This window comes from Neovison vison, chromosome 11 (assembly GCF_020171115.1).
Source record: "Neovison vison isolate M4711 chromosome 11, ASM_NN_V1, whole genome shotgun sequence".
Lineage (NCBI taxonomy): Eukaryota > Metazoa > Chordata > Mammalia > Carnivora > Mustelidae > Neogale > Neogale vison.
The window spans coordinates 35,309,355-35,330,924 of NC_058101.1; the positions used below are offsets into that span (position 1 = coordinate 35,309,355).

A 21,570-nucleotide genomic window follows, 5' to 3' on the forward strand; every position below is an offset into this window, starting at 1 on the left:
AAGCATCAAAAAGGATTGTTTACTAAGCAATAACTTCATGGGAGAAATTTGAGAAAGAAAGCATAAGTCATACCGTGTCATCCCCTTTCTGTTCTCCACAGTCCAGATTTTGCATTGATTACCTGGTGAGTATATAATTTTAGTCAGGATTTAAGACAGAAATTTAGTCAGGTCTAAAGCAGATTCTGCTGGTTTTGGATCTTTAAATGCTTTTGTTACCTATAATCATTCTTATTTTGAAAAATCACACTTACGGTAAAATCTTTCCTTTCTACAGAGAGAAATAGCTCGAAAACTTGCAAATCCTAAGCAGCCAACAAATCCTTTTCTAGAGATGGTCAAATTTCTGTTGGAAAGAATTGCACCTGTGCACATTGATTCAGAAGCCATAAGGTAAGCTAGAAAATATATTCACTCAAAAATAGAACATAATCTGAAACCACAGTGTTACAAGTTTAAATTCTGGGTCCCTAAGAAAACCTAAAAAGTTCCCCTGTATGCCTTTTTAATGGCAGAAGGATGTATTATTGAAGTTGAAAGAAGGGCCTGCTTGTTTTCTGGTCATTGGCTTACTTCAGTGCTTTTTTATTTTGTAAGGGTTCTTATCTTTAGCCTGTATGTGCTCATTAAAGAAAACCTAGAACATCAAGAATGGAGAAAGAAAATTTTGAATCTGTAGGCTATCAGTCTGTCTTTGAGTTTTCTTTACCATTTTGATGGCCACACAACATTCCTTTAGTATATATCCTTGTTTACTTGAAATATGTGAAAACAATAGTATTTTGAAAAGAGCACAAGTTCCCCTTAGACTAATCTGGTTTTATAACCGGTGTCTAATGCATACCAGTTTTGTGGCTTTGGAAGAAGCCCAGTAATTTATCTGAGTTTTCATTTTATTTTTAACTCCAATATGTTTGTCATAGCTCCCTGTTGGATGATTATGAGAATCAGAGATAACATGTAACACTAAGCAGCCTGGCTTAATAGATAAGCCATATGTCTTCGTTTTCATGTTGGGTTATTACAAAGCACTTAACTGATTCTCTCTCCCTCTTGGTTTGGTTTGGTTTTATTGGTTCTCTCTCTCTCTCTTTTTTTTGAATGTGTTTTATTTTGTTGTTGTTGTTGTTGTTGTTGTTTAATTTCTTTTCAACGTAACAGTATTCATTGTTTTTTGCACCACACCCAGTGCTCCATGCAATCTGTGCCCTCTCCAGTACCCACCACCTGGTTCCCCCAACCTCCTACCCTGGTTCTCTTTTTAAACAGCCTTGGATTAGAGGAGCTGGTTCTAGCTATTAGTTATTTCATGATATGTGAACTACTGCTTTTGTTGTATTGAAATGCCAGTTGTTTTGACTTTCTAGGGCTGCCATAGCAAAATACCACAAACTGGGTGACTTAAACAACAGAAATTAATTTTCTCACAGTTTGGAGGCTAGAAGTCCAAGATAGAGGTGTCTGCAAGTTTGATTTCTTCTGAAGCCTTGACTTGCAGATGGCCTCTTTCTCGCGGTCTCCTCACAAGGTCTCACATTGTCTGTGTTCTAATCTTTTCTTCCTATAAGGACTATAGTCATTGGATAGTGCTCCCCACATTTCACTTCATTTTTTTATTATATCTTTTAAGGTCCTTGTTTCAAGTATAATCGCATTAGGTACTGGAGGTTAGACTTCAACAGTACACAATTCAGCTAATGACAGCAATATTTGTCTCTTTTTTCTCATTAACTGATAATTCCTTTTTACTTAATTTTCTTACTTGTGAATAAAACTAAGGATTTTAGAGAATAAGTGGTTTGTTCACAGCTGGGTAATGACAAAAACCATAGATTTTATTTGTTTATTTTTCCACAGGATGGAAGTAATTTTTAATTTTTTTTATTTGGGTCTACTTCAAAACACAATTTTACATTAGTTTCAGCTGTACGACATAGTGATTGAACATCTCTCTATCAATGGCTCACCACAGATGTAGCTCCCATGTATCACCATACAGTGATATTGTATGTACATGAACTATATTCCTTATGCTGTACTTTTTATTCCCATGACTTATTCCGTAACTAGAAGCCTATATCTCCCACTCCTCTTCACTCATTTTGCCCATCCCTCCATCCGTCTTCCCTCTGACAACCATCAATTCTCTGTATTTATAGGTCTGATTCTGCTTTTTGTTTATTTTTTTTCTTAGATTCCGCATATTAGTAAATCATCTGGTTTATGTCTTTCTCAGTCTGACTTACTTCACTTAGCATAGTACCCTCTAGGTCCATTCCTGTTGCTGAAAATGACAAGACCTTGTCTCTTTTTATGGCTGCATAACATTCCTCTGTGTGTGTGTGTGTGTGTGTGTGTCCATCTGTCAGTGGACATTTAGGTTGTTTCTATATCTTAGCTATTATAAATAATTCTGCAGTAAACAAAAGGGTGCATATATCTTTTCAAATTAGTGTTTTTATTTTCTTTGGGTGATTACCCAGTAGTGGAATTATTGGATCATATGGTATTTCTATTTTTTAATTTTTTTTTTTTAATAAATTTGTTATGAAGGCTCTAATTTTTTTTTTTAAGATTTTATTTATTTATTTGACAGAGACAGATCACAAGTAGGCAGAGAGGCAGGCAGAGAGAGAGAGGAGGAAGCAGGCTCCCTGCTGAGCAGAGAGCCCGATGCGGGATTCGATCCCAGGACCCTGAGATCATGACCTGAGCCGAAGGCAGCGGCTTAACCCACTGAGCCACCCAGGCGCCCCTATTTTTTAATTTTTTGAGGAAACTCCATACTGTTTTCTACAGTGGCCATACCATTTACATTCTCACCAGATTTATTATTTTGATGTCAGTGTCCTTTGTTCTGTGTTGTTTAATTCTAATGGGGTAAATCAAGGATGTAATACATGTAAGTAGTACTTTTGCCTGTGTATTGACTGTGAAAGAGACGTATAAGGACATTTGCTGTTTGTTCCCATGAAGCTTCATAGGGTTTCATTACTTTTGTAAAATTATAAGCCAGTGGTTAATTTCCAGTCTTAAAAGACCAAAAACTCAGTTTTTTCAGTAACGTCATAGGTGTTTAGGCTCAGAGAAATCAACTTAGGGTTTCTGAGAGACTAATTTTATGCAAAATTCCAATTTATTAATTTTAATGAGAAATATATATGTCATATGATATTCTTTCTGTGTAATTAAATCTTCATGGACTATTAAATTATGAATAGATGGTTTACTTATTCACGTAACATATATTTGATGGAGCAGTTTGTGAAATACATTGGGTAAACTGGAGAAGGATAGTTAGATAACCCAAATTGTGTAGGATGGATTCGTTGTTGAGAAGGCTCTGAAATAGATCAGTAGGTTTTATGGAGGGTAGCCAGGTAAAGATTGCAGGGGAAAAGCAGCCCAGGCCACTAGCCCTGTGTCCTTGGGTAGATTATTTAAGCTGCTCTGAGCTTTAATTTTCTTACCTTTAAAAGAAGAAGAATATATTACAGTAACAACTGGAATTGTTGAGAGGCTTAAAATGACATAGATATATAAAATACTTAGCACAATGCCTCACACACCGTAATTACTAAATGAACAGTAGTAGCTATTCTAGGAAGAAAAATTAGACAAAACAAAGGCAGAAGGAATCAAGAAGTAGTTAGAAAATTGCATGTACTTTTAACCATAAGGAAGGACTTTGGAAGAAAGGAATGAAGATAATAGAAAATCATCCTAAATATAACCAATTTTTCTTTAGTATATTTTCTCCAGATTTGTGTTTATACAAATACACATATGCATGGTCCAGTTAGTTATTTGTCTTTGGATAATGGTTGAGAGTGAAGTAGTGATTGTAGTAATGGTTGAAACCTCAGGGAGAGCGTAAATTTTAAAAAGAAAAAGGTGAGGACTGAATCCTAAGGAAAATTAAGAGGGTGGCAGAAGATAAGAAATTCATCAAATTCTTAGAAATTTTTAACATTGTGGTATGATGGCAGGTGGTAACTAGACTTACTGTGGTGACCATTTCGTAACGTTTATAAATTCCAAATCATTATGCTTTATACCTGAGACTCCTATAATATCATATGACAATTCTTCAATTAAAAAAAAATTTTTTAAGGAGGCATGGCCAAAAGTGGAAGAAAAATTGGAAAAGAGTGATAACAAAAAAGACAGACTAAAAGCTGGAGGGGTCAGATGCTACCCAGAAGTAAAATAGATACTAAAAAGCATCCATTGGATTTAGAAAAAGGAGAAACATCACAATGGCCAGAATAGTTTCTTTGGGGGAGCAAGGGCAAGCCCAGATGACTCAACTATTGAGAAGAGCTTAGGGTAGTCCTTCTTAACATCCACATCATGATACACAGAGAAAATGATAATATTTGAGCAGAGGAGACTGCCCAAGCTCAGAGGTAACTGGCCTGACTCAACAGGATCCCAGTAGGTTTCACTTAGCAACCTTTAGGTATGAGAAAATCAAAGGGGAAAAACACCTTGTCACACTTTGAAACTCTGCTTTAGGAGATAAATAGGGATGTGGGACAGCCACTGTAGACAGTTCAGCTATAAAAAGTAAAGGAGAAAAATGAGATGATGGGAAGGGAGTGAACTTGAAGGATCTTTTGTTGTTTTTAATGAAGGAATTTTGAATATTGAAATACCTTTCAGGGGTACTAATAGAAAAGAAGAGAGGTTGAAGACGGGGAAAGGAGAATAGAATTATGATAGTGCAACATCCCTAAAGAAGAGGAACAGGAAGAAGGAAATCTTCACCTATGACTTGAAAAAAAATAATAGATTCAAATTAGAGGAAGTGAGAAGGTAGGGGTATAGAAAACTGGTTTTCACTCAGGGCCTCCATTATTCTCTGTTAGGTTAAAGGTAAAGTAGGTAGTCTGCTCAGTGGAAGGATTTAGACTTGAGGTAAAATGGTGAAAATTTGTATCCATTGTTATACAGCATAGAAGAGAAAGAGACACATAGATTTCCCAAGCAGTTTTGAACATGTACTCGAATTGGTAATAATCTTTTGCTGCATGATACCCCTGTAAAGTATATGAAGTATGTATTATTTCTCTAATTTAGAAATGAAAGTACTTTAATAAGAGGAAGGACTATAGTCCTGGTTTCAATACTTATAGCCCAACTCATAATGGTGATCAGCCCACATTATAATGAAAAAAGATTATGCCTGTCTTGTTTTGCACTATATTTTCAGGACAGATCCTAAGACTTGGCACGTAATAGGTAGTCAGTAAAACTTACTAAGTAAGTGCATGGCTGACCTCTTACAAATAATCAGATACATTTATAAAATTTTAAAACACATTTATAATCTTATTAAATACAAGTATCATTTTATAGCATTTCTACCTAACAAAGTTTAATTCAAAATATTTTTCTCAAATTAAAAATAACTTTTTAAAACAATATGTCAGAGCTAATAAAACTTTTAAAACAAAGTATGGGGTGAACAAATCTCTTAAATGGGACATAAAAAGCACAAGCAGTGAAAGAAAATTAAATACTTTCTCCTTTTTGCAAGACATCATTATGAGAAAGAAAAGCAAAGCTACAGACTGGAAGAAAAGACTTGCAAAGTATATATCTGATAAAAGATTATATCCAGAATATAGAAAGTATTCTTACTACTCAGTAAGACAAACAATACAATTTAAAAATGGACAGAAGATTTGAACAGACTTCACCAAGTAAGACACACAAATAGGAAATAAGTACAGGAAAAGACAGTGAACATTATTCCTCATTAGAGAAATATAAATCTGGATTACAATGAGGAATAACACTGTACAATCATTTGAATGGCTAAAATTAAAGATAACTGTCCATACCAAGGGTTGATGATACAGGAGACAGTTTGTTTTAACATTAAATAGACATATAATGTTACCATGTGACTCAGGAATCCCAATACTAGATATTGCCTACAAGAAAAAAAAAGCATAAATTGCCGTAAGTACATATACTTAATTGTATATAGCAGCTTTATTTTTATCTTTAAACTAGGAATACCTAATGTCCATCTATTGGTAATTAGATAATCATACTGTGATATATCCATACGATATAATACTTTCCAGCAGTAGAAAGGAATAAACTGCTGATTCTACTCAACAACATGAAGGAATATCAAAAGAATTACGTCACATAAAAAATGTCAAGTCACAAAATAAATGAAATTTTAGAGGTGGTAAAATTATAGTGACAGAAACTAGATCAGTGATTGCCAGCATGGAAAAAGGAGACTGATTGACCACATAAGGGGACATAAGGCAATTTTTTTGTGCAGAGGTGGGAATATTTTTATATGTGTATGCGGGACGCCTGGGTGGCGCAGTTGGTTAAACGACTGCCTCCGGCTCAGGGCGTGATCCTGGAGTCCCGGGATCGAGTCCCACATCAGGCTCCCAGCTCCATGGGGAGTCTGCTTCTCCCTCTGACCTTCTCCTCGCTCATGCTCTCTCTCACTCTCTCTCTCTCTCAAATAAATAAAATAAAATCTTAAAAAAAAAATAAAAATAAAAGTTTATATGTGTATGCGTACACACAATGAAACACCGCTTTACACTCACTAGTATGGCTGTAATCAAAAAGAGGAGTTGAAAAAGATGTAAAAAAAATTGTTACCCTCATATATTGCCCGTGAGACTGTAAAACGATAGAGCGGCTTTGGAAAACAGTTTGGCAGCTCATCAAAAAGATAAAACAGGGGGCACCTCGGTGGCTCAGTGGGTTAAGCCGCTGCCTTCGGCTCAAGTCATGATCTCAGGGTCCTGGGATCAAGTCCCACATCAGGCTCTCTGCTCAGCGGGAAGCCTGCTTCCCTCTTTCTCTCTCTCTCTGCCTGTCTGTCTGCCTACCTGTGATCTCTCTCTGTCAAATAAATAAATAAAATCTTTTTTAAAAAAAAAAGATAAAACAGAAAGTTACTATAGCTACCAGCAATTCCACTCCTGTATATATGACCAAGAGAAATGAAAATATATGCCAATACCTGTATATGAATGTTTATAGCAACATTATTCATAATAGCCAAAAAAGTGGAAACAACACAAATGTCTATCAGTTGATGAACGGGTAAATTGTCTTATATTCATATACTGGAAAAGTATTCAGGATTAAAGTGAATGAAATACTGATGCATACTACAGCATGAAAAAACCTTAAGAACAGTTCGCTAAGTGAAAGGAGTCACAGAAGACCATATATTATATTTTATTTATATGAAATATTCAGAATCGGCAAATGTATAGCAGCGGAAGGTAGATTAGTAGATGACTAGGGCTAGAGGAGGTACAAGTACATAGTGGTGACTCCTTTGGAAAAGAGTTTTTTTGGGGGGGATGGGAAGAAATCTAAAATTAGATTGTGGTAATGGTTATACGACCCTATGACTGTACACTAAAAACCACTGAATTACACATTTTAAATAGGTGAATAATATGATAAATTATATTTCAGGCTAATGTTTACACACCTCCCTAATTTGTTTTCTTAAAAAAAAAGTTTTTTATTAATTGAAGATATTTAAGGTTTTTAAATTATTCTTGTGATGTAAAAAGGAAACAAAAGTACCAAAAGAGGTTTAAATTGTATAAAGGATGCATCTGTGCTTCTTATATATTTTGTACTTAAAATTTTTTAAATAATTTAAAATATGCATGTTTTTCCAAAGAAAATTTTTAACCTAAAACTTTTATCATTAGCTTCCATTTGTTAAATATTTGCTATGTACTAGGCTATTTGCTGTAATATTTAATGTCCTTCAAAATAAGGTAGTATTATCTTCAGTTTGAGGACACAGTCTCAAAACTAAAAATCACGTCTCCTTTTACTTAAAATAGTACCATGTTGCTACAAGCCTGATTTTTATTGACTAAGTAATATTGCTTTGTGGTGGTTAGGTATGTTTGAAAAACTAATTCGATAATGTTGGACAATTAAGTGGTTTTTTAAATTTTTATTTAGATTCTAGTTAGTTAACATACATGCAGTACTGGTTTCAGGAGTAGAATTTATTGACTCCTGGCTTACATACAACATCAGGTGCTCATCACAAGTGGCCACCTTATCCCGATCATCCTGCCCATCTTCCACCCACCTTCCTCATCAACCTTGAGTGTGTTCTTTTTTTGTTTGTTTGTTTTTTTGTTTTTGTTTTGTTTTTTTAAAGATTTTATTTATTTATTTGACAGAGAGAGATCACAAGCAGGCAGAGAGGCAGGCAGAGAGGGAGAGGAGGAAGCAGGCACCCCGCTGAGCAGAGAGCCCGATGTGGGCCTCGATCCCAGGACCCTGAGATCATGACCTGAGCCGAAGGCAGCGGCCTAACCCACTGAGCCACCCAGGCGCCCCTGAGTGTGTTCTTTATTGTTAAAAGTCTCTTACAGTTTGTCTGTCTCTCTTTTTTTTTTTCTTTTCCCTTCACATATGTTCGTTTGTTTTGTTTGTTAAGTTCTACGTATGAATGAAATCGTATGGTATTTGTCTTTCTGATTTATTTCACTTAGCATAATACACCCTAGTTCCATCAACATCATTATAAATGGCAAGATTTCATTCTTTTGATGGCTGAGTAATACTCTGTGTTCTATATGTACCACCTCTTTATTCATTCTCCCGCGGATGGACATATGGGCTCTCTTCACAGTTGGGCTGTTGTTGATAATGCTGCTTATGAACATCAAAGTGCAGGTGCCCCTTAGAGTCTGTATTTTTCTAACTAAATGGTTTTTAATTGATGGGCCTATTTATGAATATAACATGATGCTTTTGATGAACTGCTTCTTTGCTATGAGTTTCTAGGAATGTAATTACTGATTTGGTAAATTAATTATCAGATTAATTTAAACATCTTTGTCAACATTTTGCTTTGAGTGAATTGTCATTTGCTCATTTAGCAACAGCCATCTATTGTTTTTCCTAAGATTGTAAATGATACCTTTATATATAGAAGTCAATATTAATTTAAATTATATTTCCAGTATGTGTCCTTTAATTTCAGTTGTGTTGGTTTGCAGTAGAGTTACACATGGAGTTTGGAAGGTGGTGTGGGGAGAGAAACTAAAAAAATAAGCTCAGCTGTCAAAAAGGGAGCAAAGTTTAAAAAGTTACAAAATAACTTTTACCTCCAGGAGCATGTTTGTATCTGATGTTTAGATTCCATGTGTATTCTGCCACAAGGCAATTAGGATACAGTTACTAATCTAGTAAGGTTACTAATTTAGATTTTTCTCCTTTTAATAGTGCACTGGTAAAACTGATGAATAAATCAATAGAGGGGACAGCAGATGATGAAGAGGAGGGTGTAAGTCCAGATACAGCTATTCGTTCAGGACTTGAGCTTCTTAAGGTACTTTTGAGATAATTTTGTCTCCATGCCTTTCCAGTTTTAATTTGAACTCCCTTAAGGATATACAAAAAAGAGAAAGGATATGCAAGGGTTGAGCTTTATTTCATTGGAAACTATTTGAAAGATTAAACATTTGTGGTAGAAATCATAGTTTATAAAAACAGTGTATTTATTTTACACTATAATATAATTGTTTTACTATATAAAATAATAATTTGGGGGGTTTGCGGTTTTATTCATCATTTGCATACCTGTATTTATTAACATGTGCTTATAATAGTATGTTCTAAAGAATCCAGTCTTACCTTTCATCTGGACTAGTAGGAAAATGTTCGCAGGAATTACATGATAGCATCTGTCTGATCAGGGAATTTTTTTAAAATTTCTAATCATATTTATATTCTTATGCCAAAGAATTCAGAGAATAGAGCAATTAATAAAAGCCAGGTCAAACAAGACTTTATGGACAAGGTATGACTTAATCTAGGGGAAACACAGCACAAAGAAACACAAGAAAATAATTCTTGGCATACTTTAGGAACTGTTGGGAGTCTAGTTATGCAGAGAAAAGGATTGCTTTGAGGAGTAACAGGAAACAAGGTTGGTTTTAGATTGTGGAACGCTGATGGAGTAGAAAGGTATTATCAGGGTTTATTATTCTGTCTTTTAATATTATAACAGAACTTGACAGAGCTTTCATCAGATGGAGTAAAGAGGAGAGGAAATGGAAGGCAAAGAAACATTTAGATCACTAAAATATATAAGCTAAGTGAGAAAAGACAAATCAGTGCAGTGAACATGAGATAGAAAAGAGAGTGATGGGATTGTATTGGAATGGTCTTAAACATAATTTCATGGAAAGAATTTATATGCTTAGCAAGAAAAATTCTAATTATGTTTTTAATGATGAGGTTACATTTTTAAAGTAATTTTAAGAATGAAATCTTTAAGATAAACATTTTTAATAGGTTGCTTCAGTTTTTCGAATTTGATTCTCCCATTTTTTTTCTAAGTAAAACTTATAAGGTTTTATATTATCGATTTATTAACATGTCAACATATTATCTAGGTATTGTCAACAAGGACCTAACCAAATGAGACCATCTCTTTACTTTATAACTGAGTAAATAAGTGCTTATTGAATAAGTTAATGAAGACTATATACTCCATCCCCTGCACCCCACTTTTCCACTTTTAGCCTTTATTCCTGATATTATGCTAACTAAATTGTTTCTACTTCATGGAAATTAAACTTTGCAGATACATTATGTCTAACTTGCTGTACATTCCTTTGGGATAGACTGGAACTTATGTAGAAATAAATAAGGCAATAATTACTTATGTTTGTAATCATGATGAAAGTTCACAATTATGGCTTGCTTATAGTTCCAAGCAGTGAGCTTTTTGTAATGGATTCCACCTAAAATATCCCTTATAGAGAATCTTTTTGCCAGCGAAGTAAAGCTTTGTGTTCACATTTTGTTCACATCACATAAGAAAGAAGCCACGTTTTCTGCATTCCCAGTATCAGAATAGACTGAGGGGAAGAAGAAAATAGGGCAGGGACTATATAAATCAGCTCTCTTAAGGAATCTAATGCATGATATTTCTGCTAATGTCTCATTAAATGCAACAAATTTTAAAGGAAGCTATGAAATAAAATCTTTATTCTATATAGCTAGCATATGCAGCCCAGTATTTTGAATTGTATTTATAGTAGAAAATAATTACCTTCTTTTAATGGATTAAAACCATTGTCTATACTTCTAAAGTTGTATCTGTTCCTCCAGGTTCTGTCTTTCACACATCCTACCTCGTTCCACTCTGCAGAGACATATGAGTCCCTGTTACAGTGCCTCAGAATGGAAGATGACAAGGTAGCAGAAGCTGCTATACAAATTTTTAGAAATACAGGCCACAAAATAGAAACAGACCTACCCCAGATACGATCGTGAGTATATTTTTTCTCATGATAAACACAAAGGGTTTGTTTTATTTTGTTTTGTTTTTTAACACAAATTTTTTTTAAGTGTGGGAACCATGCAGTTTTCCCTTCCATGGAGGAAGATAGGAGAGGGAAAAGTGAACTTTACTTAGAAGCTACTTGTCTGGGGGCAACTAGGTGACTCAGTCAGTAGAACATCTAACTCTTAAACTCAGGGTCATGACTTGAAGTCCCCCACATTGGGCTTGGAGCCTTCTTAAAAAACAAAACAAAAAAACTACTTCTCGGTATCCTTTGTTTTATCTTTTCTCTGCCTCATGTTACTCCTCTACCATTAAAAAACCAAACTGAAGAAGAAATTAGGCAGAACAAACTGAAACTTTGTTTATAACAAGATTATTTTTAAATATTAATATTCAGGAGTTTTCACAGAATTTCAAGTTTCTGATTAATATATCTTCCTTATCTATATATGTTCATTTTTTTTCCCTCTAGCTGGTTTAAATTCAAAAGCTGCTACCTTCATGTCTCAACAAAGAATGGGATAATCAAGTAGTGTGCTTAATAGCGTATCTTATTACCTGCTTGGTTATTGGCAGCAGTCTTTTATAGTTTTGATCTCTCCCTCAAGCTTACCTTTCCCCTTTCATCATAAGAATGAAATACATTTTGATATTTTTGCTTTGGCATCTTAAAGAGGTTGCCTTAGGATCAAACTTGTGCTCAGAGTTTATATTTAGACAAAAGATGTGGGAGATGTCTTTTGGAGGAAAAACACTTTGCTGATAGCTGTTGAATCACATGTTCATGGTATATGCAAATAGTTGCAGATATATCCAAATCAAACTAGTTTTTCCTTACAGGATAATAATAGGATAAGAGGACTCCTGACTCCTAGTTTTTATTAAATTTGTGAGCTATTAGTTTCATTTGAGAAATAAATCAATATTTTGTACATCCTCTTCATTCTCAGAACTGTACTGGCTAATAATAAAGAATTATCGGGCACCTGGGTGGCTCAGTGGGTTAAGCCGCTGCCTTCAGCTCAGGTCATGATCTCAGGGTTCTGGGATCGAGTCCCGCATCGGGCTTTCTGCTCAGCGGGGGGCCTGCTTCCCTTCCTCTCTCTCTGCCTGCCTCTCTGCCTACTTGTGATCTCTCTCTGTCAAATAAATAAATAAAATCTTTAAAAAGAATTATCACAGTCTCTGTTCTCAAGGAGTTTATAGTCTAGGGAGAATAATCTTTATATTTGTACATTGAGAAAAAAAATTTCACAGTAGGATAAAGTTTCTGGTGAGTTTTTAACAAGTTTGGGAAGCCTTTTTTAAGGTAAAGGATTTATTCTTAAAGAAATTCCATCCCAAATGAAGCAGTTGGAAAAATGGGGATAAATAGAATAGTTAATTTTGGACACAAGGAATAAAACCTCTTAATCTTTTTTTTTTTTTTAAGATGTTATTTATTTATTTGACAGAGCACAAGTAGGCAGAGCGGCAGGCAGAGGGAGAGGAAGAAGCAGGCTCCCCACTGAGCAGAGAGCCAAACTAGGGGCTCCATCCCTGAGCTGAAAGCAGATGCTTAACCACTGAGGCACCCAGGCACCCCAGAACCTCTTATCCATAAGACTAGTGAGGAAGGAAGGGGAGAATCATTGAAAAGCAGAGAAACACAACAATGCAGGCCTTAACAATAACCTTGATGGCATCATTAGATTATAGCACACTAGGATAACAAGGAAAAGGTTTAAAGTTGATATATGTGTCCTCATTTCATTAGACCAAGAAGAATAAATAATACATTTAACAATAATTTGATCACTGCTCTGTCTCCTTTTGTTACTTGTTTTATAAAAATTGTTACTGGTAAATAAGGTTGTGAGAAAAAGACAGTACTTAGTTCAGGAGGCTACTTGGGCATAGAAATCCCTAATTTATCATTCTAAACCTGCAGACAAAGAAATGTGGCATACTCAGAAATGTCAAATCCGACTTACACTGACTAGTGTATGTTCCAGTTTTTTGGCTGAGGTGAATGACCTGGGATCTGGGTTATCACTCTGAATGTCTACCCTTCTGTTTTCATGAGAAGACCTTTTTGTCACCATGGTATTTGACACCACTGACTTATAATCTATAAAATAGGACCACTGCAGCAAATGAATGACAAGTATCTTTCCTTAAAATTTTTTTGCCTAAGGTAGATTTTCTTATGATTAAGAAGAAATACTTGTTTGTTCATTGTAAAAAGGTGAAACTTCAGGAGATATAAAAGAGAAAGAGTCACTGTCAACAATTTGGCATCTTTTATGAGTATGTTATCTACTTGATGTGTATACCTGTTCTTTTATAGGTTGATATGTACATGCTCTTTCTTCGTACAGTGTTTCCCATATCATCAACTTTTAATGCTTAAGACTGTAATGTAAGACAATAAAGTACATATTGTCCTAAGGCAAGATTGTTTACTTTTGATCTTCAGTGTCAAAATGGAGGTTAAGTGCATGGATCTTAACAGAAGTACACATCTTCACATCCCAACCTCACCAAATCCTAGCTCCATTAACCTAAGAAACTTAAATAAACAGTATCTTTGTGCTTTAGTTTTCATGTCTGTTTAATAGTCCTCCTTGTGTGACTATGAGGATTAATAGACTTAATTCATGTAAAAACATTCAGAATGGTGCTTTACACAATTTCTCAATAATCGTTAGATGCTTTTATTACTCCTCTACCAATATGTATATATATATGTCGTATCCTTGCATACTTTGTTTCACTGGCATCATTTCAACTTTTTAACAAAATTTGGCCTTTTGCTACTTTTTTCCCATGACTACATTAAAATAACTGAAGGGGCTTGTGAAAAGGGAATGGAAAATACAAAAGTATGGCATGGAGCAAATTTTAGATTATAAATTAAGGGTGGCTTGTTTATTTCTCCATATTCATGAGGTAGCTTTAAAACAAAAATTGTCTCCTTTAAGTACCTTTTTCTTGAGACATTTTGTTTCTTGGATTATAATTGAGGACATTGATAAGGGGCTTTAAATCTTTCTATAGATGAGCTAATTTTTTTCTTTTTAAGATTTTATTTATTTTATTTGACAGAGATCGCAAGTAGGCAGAGAGGCAGGCAGAGAGAGAGGGAGGAGGAAGCAGGCTCCCTGCTGAGCAGAGAGCCCGATGCGGGGCTCGATGATGCGGGGCTTGATGCGGGGCTTGATCCCAGGACCCTGGGATCATGATCTGAGCCCAAGAGGCTTTAACCCACTGAGCCACCCAGGCGCCCCCTACAGACGAGCTAATTTTTAAGGGAGTCTTCCTGGGGCACCTGGCTAGCTCATTTGGTGGAGGATGCAAACTCTCAGTCCTCAGAGTTGTGAGTTCGAGCCCCATGTTGGGTGTAGAGATTACGTAAATAAACTTAAAAAGAAGAAGAAGAAGAAATTTCTCTACCAACATACATCCAAACAGCTATGGGAAAGGAATTACAGGAGACAACCAAAAAAACTACTTGTGGTATATGGGCTTTTTTTTTTTTTTTAAACTATGATTTTTTTTTTTAACAGGACCTTAATTCCCATTTTACATCAGAAAGCAAAGAGAGGTACTCCACACCAAGCAAAACAGGCTGTTCACTGTATACATGCCATATTCACAAATAAGGAAGTCCAGCTTGCACAGATTTTTGAGGTATATATAATACATAGGATGTGTTTATGTTGATTGTTATTTTTATGCTGTGTGGTTTGATGAAGATAGAAGGTAGTTTTTTTGGAGGAGGGGCTGTTTAGTCTTATAAATTCTATGGGAGCATGGGCTGTCTTTTTTGAGCATTGTATTCACAGCCTTTAGATCACAGTATATGTTCAAACACTACATACAGAAGAATATTCTGTGTGTTTGGGTTAGAACATTTTACTTAGTTTTAGCTTTATTGGCTCAGTGGTATATATCCTCAGAAAGTAACTTTGAACTACCCAGTTTTTAAAGTACCTGACAACCCTACCTGAAAATTAGTCCTGTTTGCCTTTTCTTATGTATGATCTTTGGCCTGATTCCATTACTGGAAAGGTACTCCTATTATTTTAAACAGTGAACATTTATTTAATGGTCCATGGTCTTTAAAATGTCCAAGTCCACCAACATACCAAGGCTGTTATTATAGATGGCTTGAAAATAATGCTGATTTGATGATGCAGAAATGTTCTTGTTTTTACTTCTGCCTTTTATGTGTACTTTATTTTTTTCTTTCTTTTTTTTTCCTGGATTCTTTCTTACCGAATTTCAGTAGTTGAAATAAGAATTGAGTGTCTGATACGGTTCAAGGTACTTTTGATCATATCATTAGAATAGGTTTATTGGGCACAACAAATTCAGGAGGGTCAGGAACATTTACTGGTCCCATAGAATGTCTGGATATTTATAAAACAAACTGGTAATTTTGACTCTTTCATTTTTATAGCCACTCAGTAGGAGTCTGAACGCTGATGTACCAGAACAACTTATAACTCCATTAGTTTCATTGGGCCACATTTCTATGTTAGCTCCAGATCAGTTTGCTTCCCCAATGAAATCTGTAGTAGCAAATTTTATTGTGAAAGATCTGCTAATGAACGACAGGGTAAGTTTCTGATTTAATTAAATTTAAAATAATGATACTAAAACTGTTTACATCTTTATCACAAAAACACTTCTGCGTCTCTATTTAATTTTCTTTTCCTCTTAAATTATTGTGTTTTCCGTCCTTATTTACTTAAATTTCCAAATGACATCCTGACTTCATGTAGCTATTACCAGAACTTAACATTTAAGAAAGAAAAATTGAGAACATAAGATGGATGAATCATGAAGTAAAAAATATAAGTCAAATGCTATTATCCTAACATTTGAAGGATGATTTACTGGAGTGCTAGAATTTTATCAGATGTTGTTAAAACTATGAGTGGATTTGTATTTAACTAGTGTTTTGAAATATAATTACATTGCATTTTTGGCACTAGATACATATTCTGTTTTAGTTATTGAAGTGTGTGGGTGGGTGGTACATGCACATGTGTGTGCCCTCATGCTAATTTATTAACTCTGGGCTGGAGTCTGGGAATATATAGCTTGAAAAGGCACCCCAGGTGATTCCTGAAACACACCTCTGATTAAGAATCACTACTTGAAAAAAAAAATCACTACTTTACCAAGTAGATATAAATTAAAAAGTTGTTGAGTGAAGACAAATCAGTTTTATCTGCTAGATCATTGCGGATGACTTTCAGTGCAGTGCTAATTTATCCCAGCTTACCTGTTCCTTCCACTTGACCCAATAGTCTTGGAGCCTTCGATATCCAAACTTAAAAAGGACATTTGCCAATACATTCCATCCTCTTTCCCTTCCCCCATTTGAATGTAATAGACAAGAATGGAAGAGCATGGCCCAAGTGTCATTTCCCACTCAACACGTTCAGGCTGTACTTTGCTCTATTGATAGATGTGAATGGCAATAAATGTGAAATTTAAGACACCTCTTAAGATGACTAGATTGTAGTTTACAATGGCTCTTTTTTGTTGTTTGTGTGGTAAAATGTACATATTATAAACATTGGCATTTTTGCCATTTTTAAGGTTATATCACTTATATACACCAACATTCTTGTTTTTGTTGTTGGGTGGGTGTTTTTGTTTGGTTTGGTTTTTTAAAAAATAAGAAAGTTTTATACCCTGTATGCCTCCTCTGTACATAGGAAATACCCAGGAAAGCCAAACAACTCTCCAAAATGACCCAAAGTACCACCTAAAATATGTACCCATATTGTGTAACTGTCACCACTATTTTCAGAATATTTTAATCTCAGAGAGAAATTCTGCATTCATTATAACCCCCATTATAACAGAAATTCTGCATCAATAACCCCCATTGCCTCCTTCCCATAGCCTCTGTTAACACCTCTGTTGTACTTTCTTCTGACTTTGTATTTGCCTCTTTTAGATACCTCTTACCATATAAAATTTATCCTTTTATGCCTGGCATATTTTACTTTGCATAATGACTTCAGGGTTCATTTGTGTTATGTATTAGAAGTTCATTCATTTTATGCCAGAATAATACTGTTGTATGTGTAGCCTACATTTTGTTTATTCATCAGTTAATGGACATTTGGGTCTTTTTGCACCTTTTAACTTTTGTGAATAATCATTTGTGTCCCTGTTTTCAAATCTTTTCGACAAATCCTAGGAGAGGAATTGCTGGGTCACGTGATCATTCTTTGTTGTACTTTTTGAGGGATCACCACACTGTTTTCCATAGTGGCTGTACCATTTTGCATTCCCACCATCAGAGCACAAGTCTTCCAATTTTTGTCACATCTTTGTCAGTGCTTCCTCTTTTCTGTGTTTTTGATAATGGCCATTCTAGTGGATGTGAAATAGTATCTTGTGGTTTTGGTTTGTGTTTCCCTAATGACTAACATCATAAGGGATTTTTTTTTTTCATGTACTTTTTGCCATGTTTGTATCTTCTTGGACATTCAAAGTCCCTTGCACACTTTTAAATGGATTATTATTGCTGAGTTGTAAGAATTCTTTATATATTCTGAGTATTAAACTCTTGTCAGATACTTGCCAAATCAAATATGATGAAGATTTTGCCCTGTATCTTCTTTTAAGTGTTTTAATAGTTTTATCTCTTAAATTAAGGTCTTTGATCTCTTTTGAGTTAATTTTTGTATGTGATTTAAGGTACGTTCATCTTCTTTTTTTCTTTTTCTTTTTCTTTTTTTTTTTTTAACTTGTGGATATCTAGTTTTTCCAGCACCATTTAAGTAATTGAGTGCCTTAGCAACCTTGTTAAAAATCAGTTGACCATATATGTGAGTTCACATATTTCTATTTCATTCCATTGTTCTATATGCCTGTAGGTGTCAGTGCCACCCATTTTGTCTTGATTACTATAAATGTGTAATAAGTTTTGAAATCAAGAAGTTCAAGTCATCCAGCTTTGTTGTTCTTTTTCAAGCTCTGGTGACTCAATTAAAGGTTTCCTAGAGCACTGCATTGTTCAGCATGAAAAACATAAGGATACTTTAAAATTCTTTCTAAGAGTTAAATATATTCAATTGTCTATAGTCAACAGGTGAGAAGAATGGAAAATTATGGTCTCCAGATGAAGAGGTTTCCCCTGAAGTACTAGCAAAGGTAAATTTGTGTAGGTCTTGATAATTTTTGTGTTAAAATAATGAACTTCCATAGATGCTCTTTTTCTTTAACCTGGCAACTAATAGTATTTTTAAATGAGGTACTTTATTTTTAAATCAAAAGTAGTTTCTCTCAAAGAAATTGTAGTCCTCATTGAGTTATTTACATACAGATCTATGTCAGGATCTTCTGTAGAACTTCCCACCTGCTAAAATAATTTCAGTGAGGCTGTTTCATAGAAATTGTTTGTAGGATGTTGATGCTCCAAAGCCTCTCAAGTGTAGCCTCACTACCACTGTCTATAAAAATATGAATATTAACTTGGCAAAAACAGATGCTGTCATCGAATTCATAACTTTTGATAGATACAAAATGTACCTCAATAAAACTAATTTTTAAAGTGGTAGTATTGGGATTGAAGACAAGACTTAATTTGCTACCATCTTCCTTGATTAAAATGTTTCACCTTGTATAGCTTCCTAGTCATGTTCCGTCAATTCTTTTTTCCAGGTTGTCAATAAATATAGTAAATAACACCTAGATCCTTTAGCTAGTTCTTTGACATGCACTGGTAGCAATCTTTTTAGTATAAACCTTCAGGTAATTATGACCACAAATAATTATGGAATCTCCTAATTTTTTAAATCAGGACAGACAGGTTCAGACTTAATGATTTCTTCAAAATAGTTTTTGCAGTATTATAAAAAATATTAAGATCTATCTAAATAGCTCATTTTAATGACTATAACAGGTATAGTTTAAATAGTTATTTTTAAACAGTATATTTTCAAATAATTTGAAAATCTTAAGCAAATGTGAAAAGCCTGGGTTCAGAAGCCAGACTTTGGGCATTTATCTATAATAGTAATGTGTCTCCATTGCCTTAGCTATTGGAAATAAAAACACCTCCCTTTAGGCTTGTTTGGAACATCAAATAAGTTAATACATGTACAGCTCTGGGGAGAGTGCCTATTACAGATTAAACAGAATAAATATTTTTACTGTTATTGTTATTATCCTACAGACTTATTTAATAAAACATGTCCACCAGCAGTTAAGCAACCTCACTAATCTAATTGACATAAATTAATCTTCCCTTTAATTGGAATTTTAAGTTCCTTTCTTTTTTTAGCATGTTAATATTTTATAGGTACAGGCAATTAAACTTCTGGTAAGGTGGCTGTTGGGTATGAAAAACAACCAGTCTAAATCTGCCAATTCAACTCTTCGATTATTATCAGCGATGTTGGTTAGTGAGGGTGACCTGACAGAGCAAAAGAGGATCAGGTGAGATCTTTCCTCCTTTCCAATTTTTACAGCTCAAAATGTTGGTGGAACTTACATAGGAATTATTTACCTAAGTAATATTGAATGTTGTAATTACACCATATGCTTCGGGATCAGATCTAATGTACTTCTCAGTGATGATGGAATGTTTCTTCTCTAAAGACCAGACTTTTTCCAGTAAATGTTTAGTCATAATCACTATATGTTAGATTTGGCTTCAACATACGGTTCACTTAAGCAAATATCTATTGAAATACTACTCTTTGCAAAACACCATGAAAAGCATTGCAGCAAAAACAGAGAAGATTCAGTTCCTGTCTTTTACCCTGTAATATAGTGATTGAACGAGGGGGGTGACTTAGTACCATGAAAGGAATACATGCTTTAGGGGAGGAGCTCAAAGGAGGAAAAAGTCACAGACCTCCTGGTGGTTTGCAGAAGATTAAAACAAGGTTCTACAACTGAAAAAATAATAATAATAATAAAGTTTCCATTTCTGCACATTTTCAGTGTTTTGTGAAATTGCCATTTCTTCTTCCTATTCATTTTAAGATGAAAATAAAAGCAAATTTTTCATGATCCTTGTTTGTTTCAGATTCTTGATTTACTAGGGTCCAGGAGTACCAACAGATAAAACTATAGAATTCTACTCGTGATGTGTTCCTACTTTAAAATGTGTTATTACAGGATAGATTTAATTCATTTATGCATTCATTTTTTATTGAGCACTATCATCTTAGGCACTGCTATGGTTTTTTTTAAAGGTATAAAATCTCTCCTTCCAAGGAATATGCATTCCAGTGGAGGAGATTAGGAAATGAGCAAATTACAATAGAGATGCTGACTGCTTTGATAAACTGAAGGAAACCATGGAAAATTGTCATAGAATAAGTCAAGGGTAGTTGTGTAGGAACAGGTGAGAAGATTAGAGCTGAGTTAGGGATAATAAAAAGTTCTAAATTGGGGGAAACTAAGGCAAAGGCTTAATAATGATCTTTTAATAAGACAAATAAATAGGCAGGATCCCTGATAGAGATGAAGACTACAAATTACCAGTTTATCTTTTTAACAGTGTTTAACATCACTAAATACAATAAATACAGTTTAAACTTAGCGATACTTGCCTGTCAAATGAGCAAAAATATTTTTTAAAGTAATCACTGTTTTTTGGGTACAAGAAAATGGGTCTCCTCATTAGTCCTGTGAATATAAATTGGCACAGTCTTGGCAGGACAGTTTGGCACTTTGTGTCTAGATCCTTATAAATGTTACCCTTTTGACTCTTTATTTTTACAGTCATGATAAATTTTAAAAATCCTACAAAAACATATGTATAAACGTGTTCTTTCCAGCATTTTTTATCATCACAGAAAATAAGGGCATAGTTAATTGTGGAACACACGTGTCATGAAATATTTGGCAAATCTTAATTAGGTATTCTATATACCATGGTTTAGCTTGAGCTGTAGAATCAGAAACTTCTGCAACTCTACACTCCGTTTACTAAGTGTGTGAATTCTATAAATCACTTTTCTAAGCATCAATTTCTTCATCTTACAGAGTGAAAATTAAATGAGATAAAGCTTGTGAAGTGTTCATACACTGCCTAGCACAGACTTAAGCACCCAGATGGTAGCTGGTTGTTGTTTTTTTTTAATTCCTCAGTCATTTGTCTGAGAAGCCATTTGAAGTTCCCTCAAGAGTACAGGTGTTCCAGGGGCGCCTGGGTGGCTCAGTGGGTTAAAGGCCTCTGTCTTCGGCTCAGGTCATGATCCCAGGCT

The 21,570-nt window shown here is 34.6% G+C and overlaps 1 protein-coding gene across 2 annotated transcripts in view; it reads left to right on the forward strand.

The window, feature by feature from the left end:
* PDS5A (PDS5 cohesin associated factor A) overlaps nt 1–21,570 on the forward strand; it is a 144,712-nt gene that overhangs the window by 88,636 nt on the left and 34,506 nt on the right. For both annotated transcript variants that reach the window (XM_044224443.1, XM_044224444.1), the window contains exons 17-23: nt 278–393; nt 9,265–9,370; nt 11,161–11,321; nt 14,887–15,010; nt 15,783–15,941; nt 18,434–18,502; nt 19,653–19,789. In XM_044224443.1, the coding sequence (XP_044080378.1) occupies nt 278–393; nt 9,265–9,370; nt 11,161–11,321; nt 14,887–15,010; nt 15,783–15,941; nt 18,434–18,502; nt 19,653–19,789 (872 nt within the window). The remainder of the gene's footprint in view (nt 1–277; nt 394–9,264; nt 9,371–11,160; nt 11,322–14,886; nt 15,011–15,782; nt 15,942–18,433; nt 18,503–19,652; nt 19,790–21,570) is intronic.